Here is a 23,979-nt window from a genome sequence, read left to right on the forward strand (position 1 = left end):
AGGAAGGACACCACTTCAACTGGGACAATACATCCATTCTAGGACAAACCAAACAGAGACATGCACGAGAATTCCCAGAAGCATGGCATTCCAACCGGAACTCTATCAACAAACACATTGACTTGGACCCCATTTACTACCCCCTGAGAGAAAGAACAGGGGATGACATCACCAAACATAGAACTAGAAAGCAGGAATCATTAGCAGTGCTTCGTCTGGAGGCTCACTGAAGATGTTGCCTAGTATGGTGACGGAACATCAGAAAATGAACCTTCCAGCTCAGCGAGCAAAGCTGCATCCAGAACCTCAACCTGAGCCACAAATCTTCTCAAAACTCACTAATGATGTAAAATCCCTAACCACAGGAATGTGAACAAAGAAATGCTATAGATATAGTTACCTGAAACATGTTGAATTATAAAGCAGCAGCACTTATCTAAATAGTGTATCTTCTGTATTTCAGCAACCAAAGTGCTATATTAAAATGATGTTGATAATGTTGAGGGAACTGTTTGGGTAGATGTGAAAAATTTCCAGACCACTGTAGATTTCCTTTCCAGATTAAGGCGGTTACAATGCGTACATATTTCCTCAACCTTCACTTTGGATGTGTCACTTTCTTGGTCTGCTTTGGAGAAATTGCTGGGGGTCGAGGAAATTCTTGTCACACCTCTCTATTGTGTCTCTTAAGACATTATGTAGCAGAGTGGGGGTGGGCTAGAGAAAGGAAGACTCTCTTTAATCAGGATGGTCCAGTCATCATGGGGGTGGGGTGGGGCTGAAAAGGCCAATTGGTCTGTTCCTGCTGATCTTGTTTGGTTTTGATTGCGTTGCTGCACTTGACTCTCTTACCCTGTAATCCTCTCCATATTACTAGGTCTATCCTCACCAGCCATTGTCACAAGCCAACAGGCTGCTGCACAGGCCTCGGTGTCGACCCTGTTCCCACCAGCCAGAAGGTGAGAATGGTAAGAAAAACCAACTCTTTCTTTGTCCTTCCCACTTGCACGTTTAACGATGCGAACAAAAGTCAGTGGTGTTTACTTCTTAGAGTCATAGAGACGTACAGCACGGAAACAGATCCTTCAGATCAACTCATCCATGCCAATCAGATATCCTAAATTAATCTAATCCCATTTGTCAGCACTTGGCCCATATCCCTCCAAACCCTTCCTATTCATATACCCATCTTGATGCCTTTTAAATGCTGTAATTGTACCAGACTCCACCGCTTCCTCTGACAGCTCATTCCATACACACACCATCCTCTGTATGTAAAAGCTGCCCCCTAGATCCCTTTTAAATTTTTCCTCTCTCACCCTAAACCTGTGCCTCTACTTAGAGTCATAGAGATGTACAGCATGGAAACAGACCCTTCGGTCCAACCTGTCCATGCTGACCAGATATCCCAACCCAATCTAGTCCCACCTGCCAGCACCCAGCCCATATCCCTCCAAATCCTTCCTATTCATATACCCATCCAAATGCCTCTTAAATGTTGCAATTGTACCAGCCTCCACCACATCCTCTGGCAGCTCATTCCATACATGTACCACTCTGTGTGAAAAAGTTGCCCCTGAGGTCTCTTTTATATCTTTCCCCTCTCACCCTAAACCTATGCCCTCGAGTTCTGGACTCCCCGACCCCAGGGAAAAGACTTTGCCTATTTATCCTATCCATGCCCCTCATAATTTTGTAAACCTCTATAAGGTCACCCCTCAGCCTCCGATGTTCCAGGGAAAACAGCCCCAGCCTATTCAGCCTCTCCCTGTAGCTCAAATCCTCCAACCCTGGCAACATCCTTGTAAATCTTTTCTGAACCCTTTCAAGTTTCACAACATCTTTCCGATAGGAAGGAGACCAGAATTGCATGCAATATTCCAACAGTGGCCTAACCAATGTCCTGTACAGCCGCAACATGACCTCCCAATTCCTGTACTCAATACTCTGACCAATACAGGAAAGCATACCAAATGCTGCCTTCACTATCCTACCTACCTGCGACTCCACTTTCAAGGAGCTATGGACCTGCACTCCAAGGTCTCTTTGTTCAGCAACACTCCCTAGGACCTTACTATTAAGTGTATAAGTCCTGCTAAGATTTGCTTTCCCAAAATGCAGCACCTCACATTTCTCTAAATTAAACTTCATCTGCCACTTCTCCTCCCATTAGCCCATCTGGTCCAGATCCTGTTGTAATCAGAGGTAACCTCCTTCACTGTCCACTACACCTCCAATTTTGGTGTCATCTGCAAACTTACTAACTTTACCTCCTATGTTTATATAAATGAAGAAAAGTGGACCCAGCACCAATCCTTGTGGCACTCCACTGGTCACAGGCTTCCAGTCTGAAAGTCAACGCTCCATCACACTCTCTGTCTTTTACCTTTGACCCAGTTCTGTATCCAAATGGCTAGTGCTCCCTGTATTCCCTGTGATCTAATGTAGCTAACCAGTCTCCCATGAGGAAACTTGGCAAACACCTTACTGAAGTCCATATAATCACGTCCACTGCTCTGCCCCCCTTAATCCTCTTTGTTGTTACTTAAGAAAACTCCAATCAAGTTTGTGAGACATGATTTCCCATGCACAAAACCATGTTGACTACCCCTACTTGCGGAACGTTTCAGAGAACACCTCTGGGACACCCAGACCAACCAACCCAACCACCCCGTAGCTCAACACTTCAACTCCCCCTCCCACTCCACCAAGGACATGCAGGTCCTTGGACTCCTCCATCGCCAGACCATGGCAACACGACAGTTGGAGGAAGAGCGCCTCATCTTCTGCCTAGGAGCCCTCCAACCACAAGGGATGAACTCAGATTTCTCCAGTTTATTCATTTCCCCTCCCTCCACCTTGTCTCGGTCAAATCCCTCGAACTCAGCACCGCCTTCCTGACCTCTCCGCCTCCACCCCACTCTGGCCTATCACCCTCACCTTGACCTCCTTCCACCTATCGCATTTCCAACGCCCCTGCCCCAAGTCCCTCCTCCCTACCTTTTATCTTAGCCTGCTGGACACACTTCCCTCATTCCTGAAGAACGGCTTATGCCTGAAACGTCGATTCTCCTGTTCCTTGGATGCTGCCTGACCTGCGCTTTTCCAGCAACACATTTTCAGCTCTGATCTCCAGCATCTGCAGTCCTCACTTACCCCTAATCAGTCCTTGCCTTTCCAAATACATGTAAATCCTGTCCCTCAGGATTCCCTCCAGCAACTTGCCCAGCACCTCATCTAGATACCAGTGCTTTGAGATACAGAATACACAAATAGTCTTTTACTCAACCTCAGCAAAAGTCCATCCTTCCTACTGATCACAGAATAACATGCAAAGAAGCTTTATGAAGTGTTGGTGAATGCTGTCAGGGTGAATTGTAGGATTTATCTGATCACCATAGTCATCAGCTAGAGAATGGGGGCAATGAGAACTGACAAATTTCTTGGGCTATGTGTTTTACCTTTGATTCTCCTGCAAGAGGATATCATTTCAGGTCACTCCAGGGAAGGGGAGAAAGCTGTGTTTACTCAGTGAGTGAATACTGACACCTACTGTTCACATATTGGATTCACTGTATTGGATAGAATCAAAAAGAAGTACATTTTATAACTCGCCTTTCAGTAGCACCTTTCACAATTTCAGGATGTTCCAAATAGCTTCACACAAAATAATGGGTAAAGGTCTGTTCATGAGAGAGAGGGAGACAACTGATGGTAGTTTACCCTGAGTTTCACAACACTTCAGGCAAGGCAGGAGGTTGAGAATCCTTCATGGCACCCTCAGCTGGTGATGGGAATTGAAGTCAAGATGTAATAGTTTCCTACCACTAATATTAGACTCACTGCTCTGTAATTCCCTGGTTTATCACTCATGATTATTAATGCTCCCATGAAATTATCAATAAAGATACTTTGTACTTGAGAACAACTTTTTAAAAGATAATTTTGCCTGTTTTGGATATAGTAATGTGTAATGAGGTATGTTTAATAAATTATCTCAGAGATAACCAATCTTCTTGGAAACCGTGTCCGGTATAATTTAGCATTCAGATTGAGAGGGAGACACTTGGGATGGAAACATCTGTGCGAAACTTAAATCAGGGCAAAGTTGGCTCATGTGAACAATTTAGCAAAAAAGACAGCGGTTGAATGTAGATACACTCATGTGAGGAGGATAGATTGCAGGAAGAGGATAAACCTGATCAAAGAAAATCAGGATAGTATCAAATTGAAAGAAAAAGCATGCAACGTGACAGAATCACTGGGAAGCCAAAGGGTTGGGAAAGTACTGAAGGCAGACAAAGAATGTGCAAAAATAAAGGGAGAAGATGATTTTGAAAGGGTAACAAGTAAGTAATACTTCAAAAAGGATTGTAAAAGTTTCCTTAAATGTAGAAAAGGCAAAGAGAGATCAAAGTGAATACAGCCCTCTGGGAGAATGAGTCTGGGGAAGTAACGGAGCCTGGCAGGAGCAGAGCAGTTGAATGAACTTTGTATCAGCCTTCACCATCGGGAACACGAGGAGCATTCTAAAAATACTCAATAATCAATGGGATAAAACTGGGCAGGAAGTAAACACAATAACTATCATTCGAGAAAAGTACTATGGAAAGTGAGCAGACCAACCTGAGGATTGAGGTACCTGGGGTAAGTGCAGAGTTGGAGTTTAACAAGTAATTTATCTCCTGGCAAGAAAGTGAGGTGGTTCCTGAATCACACTTTGTATTCAGGCTTTGGCCTGGCTGATCCTGCTGTTAAATTCACTGAAAGTTTGTCTGAGGGAGGTTCTGTGAAGGCGATGTTGCAGAAGGTGGGACTAAGACCATGGTGTCAACTATCTGCAGACAGCTCTGGTTGAGCAGCTGAAGATCGTAACAGGAAATAGTCAGGGGGGTGAGATATCAGAACTGGGAACAAACTACACCAGAGATTGTCATAAGGAACATTACTATTGGTGGCAGGGAAGGAGTGCATTGGCAGGAACCTGGAGACATGTTGGACGGCAACGAATGGAGAAGCAGAGCGGGTGAAGGCTACGGAGAGGGAAGGGTGAATTTCTGAAGCTGCTTCAGTTTTAGGAGTATCGATTTAATATTAATTTATTCAGTCATCCAAGATGGCACCGGAATGTGTCAACATTATACATTTGTCACTCGTACCTGGGTACAAGTGGCTGTCTTAAATGAATGTAACTCGAAGGAAACGAACAGGGCTAAAGGCTGTAGGATGTTAAAGGAAGTAAGTACAGAGATAATGGCTGCATTCTTCAGGAATCCTTAGATTCTAGAAAAGTTGCAGAGAATTAGAAAACTGCCAACATACCATCATTATTTTTAAAAAGCAATGTAACAAGTAACTATTGGCCAGTTAACCTAAAATCTATTATGAAGAAACCATTGAGAGTCTATTACAAAGGATGTAATATCAGGGCATGTAGAAGCACAGTAGCTCAGTGGTTAGTAGTGTTGCCTCGCAGCACTGGGGTCCCAGGTTCGATTCCAGCCTCAGGCAACTGTCTGCGTGAAGTTTGCGCGTTCTCCCCGTGTCTGTGTGGGTTTCCTCCCAGTGCTTCAGTTTCCATCCAAAGATGTGCAGGTTTGGTGGATCGGCCATGCTAAATTGCCCATAGTGTCCAGGGAAGTGCAGAGTGACAGAGACAGAGTGGGTCTAGGTGAGAAGCTCTTTGGAGGGTCGGTATGGATTTAATGGGCTGAATGGCTTGCCTCCACACTGTAGGGATTCTATGAATCAAGTGAAGTCAGCATAGCTTCAAGAAGGGGCAGTCATGCCTGACATTCTATAGAATTCTTTATAGAGACAACAACAGGATATATGTTTGGATTTTCAGCAATTTAAGGTACCGAACATTAGGGTATTTAGTAAGATAAGAGCACAAGATGTTGGAGGCGCTATATTAGCATGGATAGAGGGTTTGCTAATGACTAGAAGACAGAGTTGGGATAAGGGAAGCATTTTCAGGATGCCATCTTGTAACCAGTGGAATGCTACAGGGATCAGTGCTGGGCCACAGTTATTCACAATACTGTATATATTACTGACTTGAATGAGGGAAGTGCAACTACAGTAGCCAAGTTTACAGGTGACACAAATCAGTGGGAGGGTAAATGGTGAGGATGGCACAGATTCTGCAGAGAGATAAGTGAAGTGAATAGATAAAACCTCACAGATGGAATATAATGTGGGAAATGTAAGGTTTGACAGGAAGAATAGCCGAGCTAAATATTATTTACATGGAGAAAGACTGCAGAACAGAGGGATTTATGGGACCTGATGTATAAATCACAAAAAGCGGGCAACACGGAAAGTAAATAAAATGGTCGCCTTTGTTTTATTCAGAATGGAATACAGCCCCGTTTTCTGGTACTCAAGTGTCCAGAATTCTCATTAGGCTGGAAGAAATTTGTCAAGTTTCTTCAAAAATATCTGTTTGAACTTGGTCCGACAGGTTCCAGTGCATGTGTGTGCATCCACAATGTGGCCGTTCTATCACTCCCTGCTACCCCATGACCTCCCTCATACAGGCATCATTACAATAGCAGCTAGTTGATCTTGTAATCATGTTAGAACTGAAACCTTTCACCTAACAATCTGCTATTTCACCTGAGAAGGCCCCACACAACAATTCAATCAAAAACGTGTTGCAGAAATTGGAAATGGTGAAAATCATAATTTGCTTATGCAAGAATTCAGTTTTTATTCAAAGATTACTAGAGTGTATTGTACTGAATTTCTGTAGAAGTATTTCTTATGTAACTGGTGACCCTGATTCCCTATACATGCTGGATAATAGGATGTTTATTGTGTTAAAGTAAGGAAGTATACCTAAAACGATATATCGCACTTTAAACAACAGCTGGAATACTGTGAATGGGTTTGGACCCTTAGGGAAGATGTACTGATATCGGAGGCACTCCTGGGTGTGGAAGGACTGACTTATTGAAACACATAAGAGTCTTGGAGGGCTTGACGGGGTAAACACTGAGAGTCTAGGACCAGATGGCATAATCTCAAGAGTAAGGGGGCACTCATTTAAGGTTGTGATGAGGAATTTTGTCTCTGAGGGCAGTGAATTCTTCAGGCTACATCATTGAGTATATTCAGGGCTGGGAGACAAATTTTTAATCAGTAAGGGAATCAAGGTTATGATGAAAAGGCAGGAGAGTGGAGTTGATTATCAGATGAGCCATAATCTCCTTGAATAGCTGAGCAGACTCAATCCAACAGTGGCCTATTCTTTATTGCATTCCATTCTGGCCACGACACTACAGAAAGGATGTGGAGGCTCTAGGGGGAGTGCAGAGGAGGTTTCCCAGGGTGCTGCCTGCATCAGCAGGTATGAGCTATAAGGAGAGGCTAGAAAAACTTGGGTTGTTTTCTCTGGAACGACAGAGGTTGAGGGGAGACCTAATAGAAATTTATAACATTATGAGAGGCACAGATAGGAATGATGGTCAGAATCTTTTTCCCAGAATTGAAATGTCTAAAACTAAGGGGCATGCATTTAAGGTGAGAGGGGTAAAAGTTCAAAGGAGATGTGAGGGGCAATTAGTTTACACAGAGAGTGGTAGGAGTATGGAATGCGCTACCAAGGCTGGTGTGAGGGCAGATATGTAGGGACGTTTAAGGGGCTTTTAGATTAACACATGAGTAAGCAAGGAATGGAGGGATTAGTTTAATTTGGCGTCATGTTCAGTGCAACATTGTGGACTGAAGGGCCTGTTCCTTTGCTGTACAGTTCTATGTTCTGCTCCTACATCTTACGGTCATGGATTCATCTTTTCCCAATTTTGATAATGGCTGCCTTGTTTCTCACCCTGTTCCTTTTTCCTTCCAGGATCTGAAGGGATGCAATCACTTCACTCAAAGTCATGTGACTGGATCACATGAGGACGGTCTCCATTTTCTTAAACATCAGTTCAATGGTGTTCCTGGTTACTGCCATGAAGTTGGGCAGACTATTGTAATGTTTCTCCTGTAGGACTGTAGAGACCTTGGTAATGGAGTTCTGATGCCTATTGGATGGGTTCTGGTGGTTAAGAGCAGGAGGGGTGACAGGCCTGCCTGTCTCACTGTGTAGATGTATTATAGAATGCACTCTGATCTGACTTGCCAACCCTGCCAGTTTTTTAAGATTGACTGCATCAGTGCTGTTGTTGAGTTCACTGCTTTATGAGGACTGAAGGGTATGATAATACTGGCCTGCTCTAGGGCTGTTCTGACCTTTGGACACTCTTTAATGACCTGGCCTGGATTGGAAGTTGTTGATTTGCAAGTGACTCAATCATTACTGACATCCTAAACTAATTATGAAACTTTATTTGAATGAACAATGAATAGATTCGGGAATATTGGTGCTATCAGTTTGCCTTCTCATTCCTGTGTCACCCTTTGTAGTACACCTTTTAACCAAGGAGATAGCCCAGCAGCCTTGGGCCCTTGCCCACCCACCTTCAGACAATGTTTAGTGCGGCAGGGAACAGGTTCTGCTGGCTCTCAAGATCCTGGGGAAGCAATGCAGCACAAAATGGAAGGAGAGTGATTCTTCTCCCAGGTGAGCATGGCTGCTCCTTTGTTCCAGGGGGGAGACAGTCTCACCCTGGTGAGATTTGACGTTCGTCTGAAGTAGAAATGACATTCGATAGGCCCCCTGGGACTTCTGGCCACTTTGAAAGTCTGCCTGGAGTTGATTCAAATGCTGAGGTAGTGCAAACACAGCTGTCCGAGCTCACGCAAAGGACTCGATACTTCATCTTTTCTCCTCAAAGTGCGAAGTTGTTTTGGGGCTGGAGAGTGGAACTTGTCCTGTTTCAGGCTGTGTAATGATCAGCCAAACAGCAAAGCTTCTCCATTTTCTGTTCTGCTCCAATCCTAGAGAGGCCTGCAGTCCCCACCACCAGAATGGTATTTTCTCCCATTGGTCCTCAGCAGCGTCCATCAGTCTCTCTTGTCATTGTTGCCATATCCTGAGTGGTCAGCCTCTGTCAAAGTTTATGTGTGATTTGAGTCTGACCAACCTCATTGCTCATAGCTGAGCTCTGCGTTCCTGACCAGCCCCTTCAGCTGAAAGACCCTGAAGCACATCTGCTACGATACACCACCGTCATCTTCTGCATTCTCCAAATACACATCAACCTGCTACCACCAGCCATCGAGTCCATATGAGAGGGACACGCAGATGGCATTTAGAATCAGACTGTAGAAATGGAAACTGTTCCACCAGACTGACTTCTGGTTGGAAACAGTAGTATAAATAAGGCTTCCATATCCCTCTGCACCCAGGGCACTGCATCAGTTTGTAACAATTGAAACCTGTTCGAGTACAATTCAGAATGTGTCTAGGGAAGTACATCATTGAGGTCATTCTGATCACCTTTAAAATACAGTGTGCTCCAGACCAGAGGCTTAAAGCTGATGCTGCCAGTTTCAACCCATTGTTGTGTTTCTTTTTGTTTGATGGCTTTGTATCGTGTGTTAGTGTATCAGAACACAGATTTTACCTTTCAATGAGTGAGTCCCAGATTGGCTGCATGGGAGCAAGGATTAGCAGCCTAAACCCTTGGGAAATGTAAATAGCATCATTTATAAATCAGGAGCAGTATCCACAAAAGGCACTTACTTACTTTACGTAGGATTCACACAAAACATATACACCAATTTATTTTCATTTCCAGAAAGCAGTTTCTGGCTATTCTGTATATAAATCCCTTCAACCTCATGATTGGAATCTAACGTGACGCACACTCAATGTTCCATGCTCCTTTGGCAACTTCAGGCTGGTTTGAAATCTGAGGGGTGTTTGTTTGGACTGTGGTTCTCTTGTAAGATGCGCACAAATACGGAAACACACAGAGATAACATGCACAAATCCCGTACACGCACAGCCACCCCAAATCTAATGACTGTGTGAGAAGTCTGAGGCGGTGCCATCCAGTGGAGAGAGCCAATAGTCTGATTAACCAGACCTGCCAAGAGATCAGCTTCAGTTGCACCACGAACTAGGGACCACCTTTCTTGCCTTTATCAAGCCACCCAGCGACACGGAGGGCAGATCCTCATCACTGCAGTGACTATTTCCTCACTTTAAAAACCTATACCTGCTGTTAGAACATTTGGCACAGGTTTCTTAATTGTTTAGCTTCTGGATTCTTAAAGCTGTTCTCATGCTTGAGGTTATGGGTTGCTGGGAATAATGTTTTGGGAACTATTGCACCTTTCATCCGGAATATCTGGCACAGATTAATGCTGTTCTGTCTTCTGTGAATAATAGAGTTGGGGTGAGGGCAGGATACCCCAGAATGAAATGATCAATGTTTTTGTGATTGGGCAGTCTATAATCAGTGCGGGTTTTGTGTTGATGTTTGAACCCTATGCCTGAGAAAGCAGTGACCTCCCATCAGCTGACAGACTGCACCTCTCTGCTCACTATATCTCGCACTACTGCCTTGGAGCAGTATCTGCTGTTCCCTGTGAGGACAGGCTAACCTTTTCATAATGGTTTCCCAGTGAACAAGAGTTAAGTTCTGGAGGCAGAGTTTGTTGTTAAAATGCTGGCAAAGGTTTCTGTATCGTTGCTGCAATTTTTCATTCACCTGACAAAGTGTGAGGAAGTGAGTTTGTCTTCAAGGGGAGTGCCCCAGTCCTCATAGGACTCTGTTTGGACTGGCTCGGGTCAGGATATAATAAACCCCGCCAAGATGCCACAGTGCACCTAAAGGGACGGTCACAATCTCATCTGCTTCATCACCTTTGTAATAGAGAGTTAGAATGGTCAACAAAGGGTTTTTTTTAAAAATACTGTTACGCTGTAAAAAGAGAAAGAGCAACTTGTTTTTCCTGTTATTGGATGGTTCTTGATGTTCCTCCCTCTCTCTTTGTGTCATCGATTTTATGCATTCTCGCAGCCATTTGTTTTCCTGCTCCAATGAGGCATCCTCTTTGCCCCTCTGTTTCCAGAGTTAATTTTCACCCCCCCCCCCCCCCCCCCCGTCTACTCAGTGTGTAATGTAACCACCCGTTGTGTGCAGAACCTCGTTACTGCTGCCCGGCGCTGTTTGCTGTAAATATTGTACAGAGAAACTATTGTAAAATGTTCTTTTTAAAGAAAAGTCCTAGATTTTGATTTCCAGAGATTTTTTTTTTGTTGGTGAAGTTGTTTCCAAAATCCTAATTATGTGATTTTTTTATCATCTTAAACCCTGCTCTTAGGTGCTGGTGAATTCTATGGTGTCGGTGGGCCCCACAAAACCCTTCCCTTTAAAAATGTGGAGTTTGTTTTAATATTGGGTTAGAATTTGCTTGCCATTACAAAACTCTCCAGAGTGCTTGACTGCACTTTCCTCATTCTGACTGTGCAAAATAACCAGTGTCTTTCACACTCCTAACTAGATCCCCATCCTGATCCCTGTGCCAAGTATCAGTCTATTGTGTCAAGTCTCTTCCACTGCACTTAACCGAAGCTCTGGTTCTGAAAATCACGTTTCCACAAACTTGCCATTCTCTCAGTTTCTGCTCCCTATTGAGTCATCAGCAGCCCTGCACTGTAACTGGAGTACTACACAGCACAGGAACAGGCCCTTAGACCCACCAAGAAAGCTAAGGAAGGAAATACTGACCATGGAGGGGATGCAGAGAATGATCACCAGCCTGATTTCTGGGACAGCAGAGTAGTCCACTGGGGAGAGATTGAGCAGACTGGGCTAGCACTCCTTGGAGTTTAGAAATGACCTCATAGAAACTTAGAAAATACTTACCTTGGCAAAGTTAATACAGAAAGGATGTTTCTCTAGGCTGTGGAGATAAACTTCAGAGTAAGGGGAGGCTATTTGGGACTGAGGAGAGGGATGTCCTCTCTGAGTGCAGTGAATATTTGGAATTCTCTACCCCAGAGGATTGTGGATGCTCAGTTATTGAGCATGTTCAAGACTGACACCACAAATAACTTGATGGATTCTAACATCACCTTGAATGTCACAACAGACAAAAGTAGGAGAGGGATAGTTCAAGCAGACATTCTCTCTCTCTCTCTCTCTCTCTCTCTCTCTCACACACACTCACACTCACTCACACTCACACACACTCACACACACACATCCAATACCTGGAGGACTACTTGCTGCCCGGGGGTGAGGGGAGGTACCTTCCTTGGCGCGAGTAGGTGCAACAGTTTGTGCCCAAGTGAAGGGACCTGTCTCTGTTTCACTCTGACCAACACTGGAAAAGGTTTGAACCCATCCTTCATGTAAGGCTGTGGTACACTGACCCACTCCCCCTGGTCTTCACCAGTCACCATCGAGGGGAAAACCTTGCTGTTCTTGTATTTCATTTGTCCTGTTACTGTTCTATAGTTTCCTGACCCCAATTTCTAACCTTGCCCCGTCCGTCCCTCCCCCGTGAATGTAGCTGTGCGTCAGACTGACGGAGCCTCACCGGTACTTGAAGTGTAGACGTTTACAACATATTATTTTTGTTGCTGCGTTGAATTGGTTTCCTGATAAGTCAACTGAAAGCTCTTACTAGTGTATCTCATGTAAAGTGTATATTAAGGAGTTCTTTTTTATACAGTACTGTACCTTGCCTTGTGCATTTAGGCAAAAAAAAGTAATAAATCTTTTTATGAGACAATCACAACTCCTGCAGTCTTGTCTTTTTCTTCTGATTAATTATTGTTGCAAGTTTGTGGAGCACTCATTGCAATATTGTGGCTTAATGTGGGTGCATTTTTGGAGGTTTGACCTGCTCAATTGATGCATAGACAGTGATAGTATTATGGAAGGGCAGATGTTCACAGGTAAAGGGACGGCTGGAAAACGGGAAGCCTTCAGAAATGAGATAATGAGAATCCAGAGAAAGTATATTCCTGTCAGGGTGAAAGGGAAGGCTGGTAGCTATAGGGAATATTGGATGACTAAAGACATTGAGGGTTTGGTTAAGAAAAAGAAGGAAGCATATGTCAGGTATAGATAGACAGGATAGATCAAGTGAATCCTTAGAAGAGTATAAAGGAAGTAGGAGTATACTTAATAGGGAAATCAGGAGGGCAAAAGGGGACATGAGATAGCTTTGGCAAATAGAATTAAGGAGAATCCAAAGGGTTTTACAAATATATTAAGGACAAAAGGGTAACTAGGGAGAGAATGAGGCCCCTGAAAGATCAGCAAGGCAGCCTTTGTGTGGAGCCACAGAAAATGGGGGAGATACTAAATGAATATTTTGCATCAGTATTTACTGTGGAAAAGGATATGGAAAATATAGACTGTAGGGAAATAGATGGTGACATCTTGCAAAATGTCCAGATTACAGAGGAGGACGTGCTGGATGTCTTGAAGTGGGTAAAGGTGGATAAATCCCCAGGTCCTGATCAGGTGTACCCTAGAACTCTGTGAGAAGCGAGAGAAGTGATTGCGAGGCCTCTTGCTGAGATATTTGTATCATCGCTAGTCACAGGTGAGGTGCTGGAGGACTGGAGGTTGGCTAATGTGGTGCCACTGTTTAAGAAGGGCGGTAAGAACAAGCCCAGGGAACTATAGAGCAGTGAGCCTGACGTTGGTGATGGGCAAGTTGTTGGAGGGAATCCTGAGGGACAGGATGTCCATGTATTTGGAAAGTCAAGGACTGATTCGGGATAGTCAACATGGCTTTGTGCGTGGGAAATTATGTCTCACAAACTTGATTGAGTTTTTTCAAGAAGTAACAAAGAGGATTGAGGGCAGAGTAGTAGATGTGATCTATATGGACTTCAGTAAGGTGTTCGACAAGGTTCCCCATTGGAGACTGATTAGCAAGGTTAGATCACATGGAATACAGGGAGAACTAGCCATTTGGATACAGAACTGGCTCAAAGGTAGAAGACAGAGGGTGGTGGTGGAGGGTTGTTTTTCAGACTGGAGGCCTGTGACCAGTGGAGTGCCACAAGGATCGGTGCTGGGTCCTCCACTTTTTGTCATTTACATAAATGATTTGGATGCGAGCATAAGAGGTACAGTTAGTAAGTTTGCAGATGACACCAAAATTGGAGGTGTAGTGGAGAGCGAAGAAGGTTACCTCAGATTACAACAGGATCTGGACCAGATGGACCAATGGGAGGAGAAGTGGCAGATGGAGTTTAATTCAGATAAATGTGAGATGCTGCATTTTGGGAAAGCAAATCTTAGCAGGACTTATACACTTAATGGTAAGGTCCTAGGGAGTGTTGCTGAACAGAGACCTTGGAGTGCAGGTTCATAGCTCCTTGAAAGTGGAGTCGCAGGTAGATAGGATAGTGAAGGCGGCGTTTGGTATGCTTTCCTTTATTGGTCAGAGTATTGAGTACAGGAGTTGGGAGGTCATGTTGCAGCTGTACAGGATATTGGTTAGGCCACTTTTGGAATATTGCGTGCAATTCTGGTCTCCTTCCTATCGGAAAGATGTTGTGAAACTTGAAAGGGTTCAGAAAAGATTTACAAGGATGTTGCCAGGATCTGAGGATTTGAGCTATAGAGGGGGGCTGAACAGGCTGGGGCTGTTTTAGAACATAGAACAGTACAGCACAGAACAGGCCCTTCAGCCCACGATGTATGCACCCTCAAATTTCTGTGACCATATGCATGTCCAGGAGTCTCTTAAATGTCCCCAATGACCTCGCTTCCACAACTGCTGCTGGCAACGCATTCCATGCTCTCTCAACTCTGTGTAAAGAACCCACCTCTGACATCCCCTCTATACTTTCCTCCAACCAGCTTAAAACTATGACCCCTGACCCCTCATGTTAGTCATTTTTGACCTGGGAAATAGTCTCTGGCTATTGACTCTATCTATGCCTCATGTTTCCCCCGGAGTGTCGGAGGCTGAGGGGTGACCTTATAGAGGTTTACAAAATTATGAGGGGGGCATGGATAGGGTAAATAGACAAGGTCTTTTCCTTGGGGTCGGGGAGTCTGGAACTAGAGGGCATGGATTTAGGGTGAGAGGGGAAAGATAGAAAAGAGACCTAAGGGGCAACTTTTTCACACAGGATGGTACATTTATAGAATGAGCTGCCAGAGGATGTGGTGGAGGCTGGTACAATTGCAACATTTAAGAGACACTTGGATGGGTATATGAATAGGAAGGGTTTGGAGGGATATGGGTCTGGTGCTGGCAGGTGGGACTAGATTGGATTGGGATATCTGGTCGGGTTGGACTGAAGGGTCTGTTTCCATGCTGTACATCTCTATGACTCTAAGTGCCAGGTGGTAAATATTAAAAAAATCAAAATGCTGGAAAATCTCAGCAGGTCTGGCAGCGTGTGTGAAGAGTCAAGCAAAGCTACGATTTATATGACAAGGCACATCAACTCTCTCTCTTTCCACAGAGTTTCTCCAGCAATTTGTTTTTCTTCCAGTTCCCCAGAATCTGCAGCACTTGCTTTTATTAAAGGTAATAATTGTATCATAACCTCCAGTGATTCCCTTTATTACATCAGTGAGAGGGAAGCATTGCTCTCTCGGAATAGGTAGGAGATGGATTCTCAAGTCCCATTCAGTGCATTACAGTGTCTTGCTGAGAAAGGTCTGTTTTGGTCAGTGATGGTGCTAAAATAAATCCAACGCCTGTCTGTGTTTGCCTGGTAAACTATCTCAGGACTGATTTCTCAATGTCCTGACCAACATTAACCTTTCATTAGTCACACCACAAACACAATTCTTTGGTGATGTATCTCACTGATGTTTGAGGAACCTCGCTGTCTCATACTGACTAAACCTGTATTTCTGTCTCTCTGATTTTTGTTAATTCTGCTTGGTCTGAATCTCAATCCCTAGAAAACTGGGTACATATCTAAAATGCAAGGACCCCCTTACCAACTATAACATGCCACGTGAGAGTTGGAGGAGGTGAAGAAGAGAGGAGGCTATGATGATGGCCAATGAACCTTGAAGCGTGACGCTAAATGGATGAGTTACCTGGTCTTGCATCCCACGTTGTTAAAGGAAGATAATGAACGAGATTATTATCATCATCGTCCCTTTATGAAGGTGTCAGAGGATTTGTTCGGAGTAAACCTAATAGCTTTATTCAAGAAACCCTGCAGTTGGGCGGGTTTATAAACTAGTGTGGCAGGAGGATGGGAAAGGAGCAGCAGGTCAGTCAGTCTCGAGACTGGAGAAGAACCTGAGTCAAAGGCAAATACAGCTGAGAGTTTGAGCATTCAGGGAGACGTTGCTGAACTCAGTGGAACTGGAGGCTGAGTTTGTATTTGCTTCAGATTGAACGGGTGAACTTCGAGCCTGGATTAATGACGTTGCTATCACAGTGAAAAAAGGACAGGATTGGCAGTTTAATGTTCCAACATATTGATGTTTTAGACCAGACAGAGGAGGAAGCAAATATGCTGGGAGTGTCACATTACTGGTTAGAGAGCATATCACAACTGTGTTCGAGGAGGACACTCTGGAGAGTTCTTGCAGTGAGGCATTGTGGGTAAAGCTCAGGAATGGGAAGGATTGGTGTGACAATGCTGGGATTGTCCTCCAGGCCTCCCAGCTGCCAACAGGAGATCGAGGAAGAGAAACAGTCAAATTCTGGCAAGATGTGGAAATAACAAAGTAGTTATGGTGGGTCATTTTAACCCCCCCCCCCCCAATATTGCCTCTTTAGTGGCAGGGGTTTGGATGGGGAGCTCTGTTAAGTGTGTCCAGGAGGCTGATTGAAACTCCAATATGGAAGGGGCTATACAATGAGGGAGGGGGTATTGAGAATGAGCCCAGTCATGTGATCAAAGTTTCAGTGGGAGTGCATCTTGGAAATGGTGACCACAATTGCCTAAGTTTTCAGATACTTTTCGATAAGGGCAAGGGTGAACCGAAGATGGAGGTGTCAAACTGGGGAAAGGCCAACTACAATCCAATTGGGCAAGAATTGGAGAACATGGATTGGGAATGCCTGTTTCAGGGTAAATCCACATCTGACACTTGGGAATTTTTGAAAGAGCAGTTGATAAGAATGCAGGACAGGCATGTTCCTGTGAAAATGAAGGACGGGAATGGCAGGATTCGGGAACCTTGGATGACAGGAGAAATTATCAGCTTAGTCGCAAAAAATTAAGCAAACCCTATGGTCTGGGTAACCAAAAGCAAAGTCCTTGAAGAATATCGGGAAATTAGGAAGGAGCTCAATTGGGGAGTTAGGAGGGCTAAAAGGGACTATGAAATGTCCTTGGCCAGCAGGATTAAGGAGAATCTCAAGGTATTTTATACATTTATTACGGGCAATAGGGTAGCTGGGGAAAGGATAGACCCACCCAAGGATAAAGGAGGGAGGTAACATGGAGCCAGAGGAAATGGGTGAAGATCCTTAAAGAGTTTTATTGGTATTCACCAAAGAGAGAGGTGTGAGGGATATGGAGGTTAGGGAAAAGTGTGCAAATACTCTCAGGCAGGTCAACATAATGAAGGGACAAGTGTTGGGTGTCTTGAAATGCTTTAAAGGTAGGCAAATTCTCCAGGGCCAGATGGGATCTATCCCAGGATACTGTGGGAGGCAAGGAAGAAAATAGCTGGAGCCTTAACCGATATTCTTGCATCCTGTTTGGCTCAGTGACGTTCCAGAGGACTGGAGATTGTCAATGTTGTTCCTTTGTTTAAGAAGGGAAACAGATAATCCATATAAGTCTATGGGTGAATTTGCATTTGCAAATTCTATTTTAATCAAAAAGCAAACAATCTGCAGGCAGTAATTCGGTGTAACATTTTATAAATTCATATTTTGGAAATAGAACCAGTCTGACTCAACATCGGGTTAAAGACAGACTCTAACCTCACACCTTCAACACATTGCCTGAGCTGAAATATCAGTTTGTTTTATATAAAACCTTACGTTATCTCAAGAATATGACTTAAAAGTAGTTCTGGGATTTATATATTAATGAACCAAAACCTACAACCCTTTCTAAAAGATTGAACAGCAATCTAGGCTTGTTCAATATATCATTTCAGTTGCACGACACTAATCTTTTGCTATAAATTTTGTGTCTTAGGATCTTGTTTCACAGTTACCTGATGAGGGAGCAGCGCTCTGAAAGCTAGTGTTTCCAAATAAACCTGTTGGACTATAACCTGGTGTTGTGTGATTTTTAACTTGGTCATAGGAGACAGAGAGTAGTGATGGAAGGATGTTTCCTTCTCAGAATGGAGATCAGGAGCTATTGTTGTTTGTAAAATACGTAACTGATCTGAAGGAAAATGTTGGTGGTCTGATTAGTAAGTTTGCGGATGACATCAAAATTAGTGGAGTTGCAAAAGGTGAGGAGGATTGTCAAAGGATATAGATAGATTGCAGATTTGGGCAGAGAGTTGGGAGCATTTTGGAAAATCAAATTCAGGTACAAATTATACAATAAATGGCAGAACCCTTCAGAGCGCTGACATGCAAAGGGACCTGGGTGTACAAAGGGATCTGGGTGTGCAAAGGGACCTGGGTGTACAAAGGGATCTGGGTGTGCAAAGGGACCTGGGTGTACAAAGGGATCTGGGTGTGCAAAGGGACCTGGGTGTACAAAGGGACCTGGGTGTGCAAAGGGACCTGGGTGTACAAAGGGATCTGGGTGTGCAAAGGGACCTGGGTGTACAAAGGGACCTGGGTGTACAAAGGGACCTGGGTGTACAAAGGCATCTGGGTGTACAAAGGGATCTGGGTGTACAAAGGGACCTGGGTGTACAAAGGGATCTGGGTGTGCAAAGGGACCTGGGTGTGCAAAGGGACCTGGGTGTACAAAGGGACCTGGGTGTGCAAAGGGACCTGGGTGTACAAAGGGATCTGGGTGTGCAAAGGGACCTGGGTGTACAAAGGGACCTGGGTGTACAAAGGGATCTGGGTGTACAAAGGGACCTGGGTGTACAAAGGGACTTGGGTGTACAAAGGGACCTGGGTGTACAAAGGGACCTGGGTGTACAAAGGGACTTGGGTGTACAAAGGCATCTGGGTGTGCAAAGGGACCTGGGTGTACAAAGGCATCTGGGTGTACAAAGGGATCTGGGGGTACATGTCCACAAAGTGACAACAGAGATGGATTAGATGGTGAAGAAGACGTACAGCACACTTAGGAGAAAGTGAGGACTGCAGATGCTGGAGATTAGAGTCGAGAATGTGATGCTGTAAAAGCACAGCAGGTCAGGCAGCATCTGAGGAGCAGGAGAATCAATGTTTCGGGCATAAGCCCTTTGTCAGGAAATCCTTATGCCCGAAACGCCGATTCTCCTCCTCAAATGCTGCCTGACCTGCTGTGCTTTTCCAGCACCACTCTCTCAATACAGCAATCTTACCTTCACTGGCCAGGGCATCAAATATCAAAGTTGACAGGTTACGTTACAGCTGTACAAAACTTTACAGGCCACATTTGGAATATTGTGTGCATTTCTGGTCACCACACTATCAGAAGGCCGTGGATGCTTTGGAGAGGGTACACTGAAAATTTACCAGGACATTGCCTGGTCTGGAGGGTTTCACTTATGAGGAGAGATTGGAAAAACTCGGATCGTTTTCACTGGAAAGTCAGAGGCTGAGGGTCTATGACATTATGAGGGTCAACTACAAGAGGCCACAGGTTCAAGGTGAGAAGGGGAAAATTGTGGGGAAAATGTTTTACCCAGAGGGATGTGGGTGCCTGGAACACACATTAGCAACGTGGTGGAAACAGGCACATGAGCAATGTTTAAGGCATGTTTGGATAGATACATGAATGGGAGGGGATCAGAGGGATAGATCCCACACACAATAGCAGCTCTAAATGAGGGTTAGGAATCGGCACAGGCTTGGTGGGCCGAAGGACCTGATCCTGTGCTGTGTTGAATTGTGATTGTAAAAGCAATGTGAGGATATTCCAAAAATTACAGGCCAGTCAGTTTAACATCAATGGTGGGTAAGCTTTGTAAAACAACAAGGTAAAAACAATGACTGCAGATGCTGAAAACCAAATACTGGATTAGTGGTGCTGGAAGAGCACAGCAGTTCAGGCAGCATCCAACGAGCAGCGAAATCGACGTTTCGGGCAAAAGCTGTGCTCTTCCAGCACCACTAATCCAGTATTTGTAAAACAACAATTTTGGGACAATATTAACAGGCACGTGGAGAGATTGGAGTTAATTTAGAAGAGTCAGCACTTATTTGGGAAAAAGTTCATGTCTGACAAATCAAGTTTTTTTGAAGTAACAAGAGGAGATTGTTCAGGGGAACGCAGTGGATATTACTTAAATAAACATCGAAGTGTTTGACCAGGCACAATGTAGAAAGCTGGTCAACACCGTGGTGAATTGTGGAACAGGAGGGTCTGTGTCAATTTGGATGAAAAACATAGGTTCCTTGTAGTAACTGGTTACTTCTCAGACTGGAGACTAGACATAGAGTGTATAAGCATTTTGGTAAATTTTGAAATTTTCCAAACTTGCAAGAAGGGTAAATGGTCAGGCTAATACCAATCTAGCCTGGTTCAGGACGTTGGGGGTGAAGGATTGCCAAGGCCGGTGATTAGATTCTCTTTGGTTGGAGATGGTAACTGCCTGGCACTTTCATGGCTTGCTGTTTGTCAGAATGAGCCTGGATAGTGTCCAGGTCTCGCTGCTTTTGGACACGGCCTTCACTATCTGAAAGTTGTGAATGGTGCTGAACATTCTGACCTCTGACCTTATCATGGAGGAAGGTCATGTTGGAGCAGCTGAAGATGGTTTGTCTTGGACACTATCCTGAGGAACTCCTGCAGAGATGTCTTGGAGCATTGGTGACTGACCTCTAACAACCAGGACTATCCGGAGAGAGTTCCCCGGATTCTCGTTCACCCCATTTTTGCGAGGGCTGCTTGAGGTGACACTCCATTGCCTTGCTATTCACTCTCACCTCATTAATGAATTCAGTTGTTTTGGTCCAATATAGACTTAATGCTGCAAATCCAAATGTCGTCAGGGACAGAGGGAACTGGAGGTGCATATACATTGATGAATGTGGATGGCAGGATACGTTGACAGAGTGGTTAGTAAAACATTTGGGATCTTAGATTTTGTAAATGGAGGCACTGTCTGTAAAAAGCAGAGAGGTTTAGCTGAGTATTTTAAACAGCTGTGGTTCGAACTCAGCACTGTGTCTACCTTTGGATGCTACACTTTAGGAACAATATGAAGGTTCTGAAATCTTGACAGGATTTACCAGAAGATCACATCCCAAACTAAGGAATAGATTTTCGTTTTTTTGGCTGTTACCTCTTTTGCATAAATGATACACAGTGTATCATTCGGAAAGGAAACTGGTTTCTGTTGTGTTTAGCTTATGTGTGAAACTCATGAAATTCAGTTGTCTTAATCCTGTAAATTTTCAGACTGATTGAATGACCAATGATTTGAAAGGATAGAGATGCCAGCTGTTTATACAAACCATGTGACAGCTGGGGAAAATGGTACATCACCATGTACAGTAAAGTTTAATTTCGGTTAGTTTTCTAGCAGTGCCCTAAAGTATTGATCAGATCCGTGTTCGCTTGTTCAACCAAGTTGATAGATGAAGGAAGGGCTGTAGATGTCATATACATGGACTTTAGTAAGGCATTTAATAAGGTTCCCCATGGTAAACCAATAGAGAAAGTGCAGTCACATGGTGTGCAGGGTGTTCTAGCTAGGGGGATAAAGAACTAGTTGAGCAACAGGAGACAGAGAGTCGTAGTTGAAGGGAGTTTCTCGAAATGGAGAAAGGTGACTAGTGGTGTTCCACAGGGATCAGTGTTGGGGCCACTGTTGTTTGTGATATACATAAATGATCTGGAAGAGGGCACTGTTGGTATGATCAGCAAGTTTGCAGATGACACAAAAGCTGGTGGAATAGCACAAAACATAAGGGACTGTCAGAGAATACAGAAGCATACAGATAGACTAGAGAGTTGGGTGGAAAAGTGGTAGATGGAGTTCAATCGAGGTAAATGTGAGGTGATGAATTTTGGGAAGTCTAATTCTAGAGTGAACTGTACTGTAAACAGCAGAGCCTTGGGAAAAGTTGATGGGCAGAGAGATCTGGGAGTTCAGGTCCATTGTACCCTGAAGGTTGCTGCACAGGTGGATAGAGTGGTCAAGAAGGTATATAGTATGCTTGCCTTCATTGGACGGGGTATTGAGTATAAGAGCTGGAAAGTCATGCTAACATTGTACAAGACTTTGGTTCGGCCACATTTAGAATACTGTGTACAGTTCTGGTCGCCACATTACCAAAAGGATGTGGACACTTTGGGGAGGGTGCAGAGAAGGTTTACGAGGAAGTTGCCTGGTATGGAAGGTGCTAGCTATGACGAGAGGGTTGAGTAGGTTAGGATTGTTTTCATCAGAAAAAAGGAGATTGAGGGGGACCTGACTGAGGTTTACAAAATCATGAAGGGTATAGACAGGGTGGATAGAGATAGGCTTTTTCTCAGGATGAGGGATTCAATTACAAGAGGTCATGCATTCAAGGTGAGAGGAGAAAAGTTTAAGGGGGATACACGAGGCAAGTACTTTACACAGAGGGTGGTAGGTGCCAGGAACGCATTGCCAGCAGAGGTGGTAGAGACAGGCACGGTAGATTCATTTAAGGTGTGTCTGGACAGATGAATGAATAGGTGGGGAGCAGAGGGATACAGATGCTTAGGACTTGGGTGACAGGTTTAGACAGTGGATTTGGATCGGTTCAGGCTTGGAGGGCTGAAGGGCCTGCTCCTGGGCTGTAAACTTTCTTTGTTCTTTGTGTTTCAACAGTTCCATCTTGATCTGATTAAATTAGGCCTTGAGACCATTTTTATTATATATAATATTGAGTCTTTGACAGATTCATGATACCTTGAACTGTTCAGTAGATCAGCCGTGTTTCTATTGTGGAAACCTGGAGCTGCTATATTTAGTTGAAGGTTTATTCTCTCGAGTTTGGTGGCTTCAAGTTTTGCAAGCTGTTTTTGAGCAGTTACTTCAGGGATGAATAAATAACATCAGTAGCAGGGAATGTGCTGGAGTGTATTGTAAAGGATGTAATAACAAGGCGCTTAGAAAATACCAATGGTATTACACAAAGTCAGAATGGATTTCTGAAAGGGAAATGGTGTTTAACACCAGCTAGGGTTTTTTGAGGATATAACTCGTAAAATAGATGGAAGAGAACCAGTGGATGAAGTGTATTTGGATTTTCAGGTAGTTTTTGATAAAGTTCAACACGAGGTTATTGTGGAAGGTGGGTTACCACAGCAATCAGCGCTTTAGGCCTCAGCTCTTCACAATATTTATGAAAGCTTTGGATGGGGGAATCAAGTGTAATATTTCCACGTTTGCTGAAGACACAAACGTTAATGGCAGTGAGAGTGGCAAGAAGGACATAAAGATATTGCAGGGTGATTTAATCAAGTTGAGGGAGTGGGCAAACACAGTATAAAGTCAATTAATGTGAAGCTTTGGTAGGAAGGACAGAGTGGCAGACTATTACTTAAATGGTGATAGACGGGAAAAGGTTGATGAACAAAGGGACGTGGGTGTCCATGTATACTGCCCATAGAAAGTAATCAGTTAGGGAGTCAGATGGAACGTTGGCCTTCATTGCAGGAGGGTTTTGGCGTGGGAGCTAGGAGGTTTTACTAAACAGGATCTTGGTGAGACCACACCTGGGGTATCAGGTCCTGTGTTGGTCACTGCACCTTGGGAAGATATATTCTAGCCACAGAGAAAATGTAATGAAAGTTCACCAGATGCCTGCCTGGGGTGGCAGGATTGTCACATGAGGAGAGATTGGGTCTTATTCAGGGCATGGCTGAATGTTTGCTGCAGTTGTTGTAACTGATGTTCCAGAACAGAATACAATTTGAACCTGTACGTGGTGCGAGACCACCATCTAGTGGCAATGGAGCATACTTCAGCATTGAGACTAAAACGAGAACCGGAACAGAGTCGCGATGCGGTGGTGGCACCAGGTTATGGTCCAATGGGTTTATCTGAAAACACGAGCTTTAAGCAGCGC

General features: G+C 44.2%; 1 protein-coding gene across 10 annotated transcripts in view; it reads left to right on the plus strand.

The window, feature by feature from the left end:
- The window catches only part of znf609b (zinc finger protein 609b), a 229,662-nt gene extending 217,014 nt beyond the window's left edge, over positions 1 to 12,648 (plus strand). For 7 of the 10 annotated variants that reach the window (XM_072553228.1, XM_072553229.1, XM_072553232.1 and 4 more), the window contains 2 exons: positions 878 to 959; positions 7,856 to 12,648. In XM_072553228.1, the coding sequence (XP_072409329.1) occupies positions 878 to 959; positions 7,856 to 7,862 (89 nt within the window). In that variant the 3' untranslated portion in view covers positions 7,863 to 12,648. Of the gene's footprint in view, positions 1 to 877; positions 969 to 7,855 lie in introns of all 10 variants that reach the window. The other 3 variants (XM_072553227.1, XM_072553231.1, XM_072553235.1) reach the window with 1 other exon arrangement.
- The last annotated feature ends 11,331 nt before the right edge of the window (positions 12,649 to 23,979 follow it).

This window comes from Chiloscyllium punctatum, chromosome 33 (assembly GCF_047496795.1).
Source record: "Chiloscyllium punctatum isolate Juve2018m chromosome 33, sChiPun1.3, whole genome shotgun sequence".
NCBI lineage: Eukaryota > Metazoa > Chordata > Chondrichthyes > Orectolobiformes > Hemiscylliidae > Chiloscyllium > Chiloscyllium punctatum.